The 1,905-nt window shown below is 37.6% G+C and overlaps 2 protein-coding genes across 2 annotated transcripts in view; both read left to right on the top strand.

Annotated features, from left to right (window-relative positions):
* The window catches only part of LOC105265264 (uncharacterized), a 7,004-nt gene extending 5,844 nt beyond the window's left edge, over positions 1–1,160 (top strand). The window contains exons 10-12 of the mRNA XM_011302669.1: positions 39–307; positions 732–926; positions 981–1,160. Coding sequence (XP_011300971.1) covers positions 39–307; positions 732–926; positions 981–1,125 — 609 coding nt within the window. The 3' untranslated portion in view covers positions 1,126–1,160. The remainder of the gene's footprint in view (positions 1–38; positions 308–731; positions 927–980) is intronic.
* A 16-nt stretch (positions 1,161–1,176) lies between these two features.
* Positions 1,177–1,905, top strand: part of LOC105265262 (uncharacterized) — a 3,715-nt gene continuing 2,986 nt past the window's right edge. The window contains exon 1 of the mRNA XM_011302668.1: positions 1,177–1,200. Within this exon, the coding sequence (XP_011300970.1) occupies positions 1,177–1,200 (24 nt within the window). The remainder of the gene's footprint in view (positions 1,201–1,905) is intronic.

Raw genomic sequence — 1,905 nt, 5'->3', positions numbered from 1 at the left:
TTTTCAATACTTAGTGTTCTGATGTTTTGAATTCTCAGAAATTCGAGGATCCTCTGAGGAAGGAATTTTACGAACGACGGATCAGAGATCTCAAAACGCCGTACATGACTGTCGAAGAAGGTCTCGAAAAAGTGAGAACTGGAATGTTTGCTATCCACACTGACCTAACTATGGGCTATGATGTAGTAAAGAGTACTTACGCCGAAGACGAGAAGTGTGGATTCGAGGAAATCGATTATTTTTACACGTCGGATCCAACATTTACGATCAGACATCGATCGCCGTATGCAGAAATCTTCAGAGTTGGGTAATATTCTCAGAAGTAATCTGAAAAAATCAATAGAAAATCATGTGCTTTCATCGAAAACTTCTAAAAGACTAAACTAAGTTAAACTAAACTAATAACTTCTAAAGACTAAACTAGAGTGACTTTACGTATGTACACGGAGAGAAAAATTCGTTGAAAATTACGTGCCTGTTTCGTAACCTGCCAGTCAAAACAATATTTAGTAAAAATTACGGAACAGTTACGCACTTTTTCAGTGGACTTACCGAAAAAAGTCCAGAACGTTCACCAAAAAGTACGGAACGTTCAGTGAAAAAATGCGTAACTGTTCCGTAATTTTTACTGAATACTGTTTTGACTGGCACGTTATGGAACAGACACGTAATTTTTAAAGAATTTTTCTCTCCGTGTACTCACGCTCCAAATGAATTGTATTTCTTCTTAGCGGAATATGGCTGGAGGAAACAGGTCTCACACAACGTTTCGTTGATAGGATATATCACAAAAAGCCCACCTGCACCAACCAGAAAAAATTTATGAGTGTTGGAACCATCGACTGTTACGCTGCTTACCTGGTTATAGCTTACGGATTAGCTGCCGCACTAATGATATTCTTGTGTGAAGTGTTCTGGTTCAAAAAGTAAATTCCAATCACCCATTACTAAAAGTATTCTAAGTCCTAAAATTTCTCCAGATGTGATACGAGAACTGCTGATGCCACTGACGAACTAGAGGATCGGCGATTGCCATCTACTGCAAGTTCACCCACATCCAACCAAGACCACAGCTTCGAAACACTCGGAGATGAAATCCTAGTAAACACAGGCGAACACCCGTAGTGCGTAATTCAAAAAGTGATTATAACGTGAGAGTAAAGTATTGATAGTGTCATGAAAGTCATGGAAGTAAATTCGGTAATAAAATCGATTGTTGTGCTCAGTAATGACTAATACTATGCATCAGTACCGTCTGCCATTATAGAAAATATATATAATAAAATACTGCAGGGGACTCAGGCTGAAGGAAACGGGTTTAAGACAACGCTATATCAATATATTGTGCAATGGGAAGCCCCTATGTAGCAATCAGAAGAAATTCGTTGGCGTCGGCACCATTGAATGTTACACCGCTTATCTCACTATAGGCTATGGAATGATTTTGACATTCGGGATTCTGATGTTGGAAATTATTTGGTCGAAATACTCAAAGATACGAGTCGAAAAATAAAAGGGTGAACATACTTCCATTGCTGATGAAAAGCCCGAGGATCAAGCAGATTTCAACTATGATTATTCACGAGCATTATGATATCCAACGGATGTTAAAAGAAATATATATTCTATTATTATATTATATTATAGCAGTACGGAAGTACTGTTGCAAGACATATATATTCTCTTATCATATCATATTATATTATATTATATTTGTTCTTCTCCATGTCGATTTGACGTTCATCACAAGATGAACTGTCTGAGTTGACTATCAAGCTTCGCCACCGCGCAATGCCCGTAGAGAAGTCGTTCATGGAATTAACTGACATAATCATGAAGCATGCAAATGATTATTAGATAGAAAACAGAGTATCTCTCTCTTTGCCGACACAGGAAATCAATATT

The sequence above is a fragment of the Fopius arisanus genome, unplaced genomic scaffold (assembly GCF_000806365.1).
Source record: "Fopius arisanus strain USDA-PBARC FA_bdor unplaced genomic scaffold, ASM80636v1 scaffold00028, whole genome shotgun sequence".
NCBI classification, from domain to species: domain Eukaryota; kingdom Metazoa; phylum Arthropoda; class Insecta; order Hymenoptera; family Braconidae; genus Fopius; species Fopius arisanus.
The sequence above is the reverse complement of the archived record's forward strand: the minus strand, read 5'-3'. Positions and strand labels throughout refer to the sequence as shown.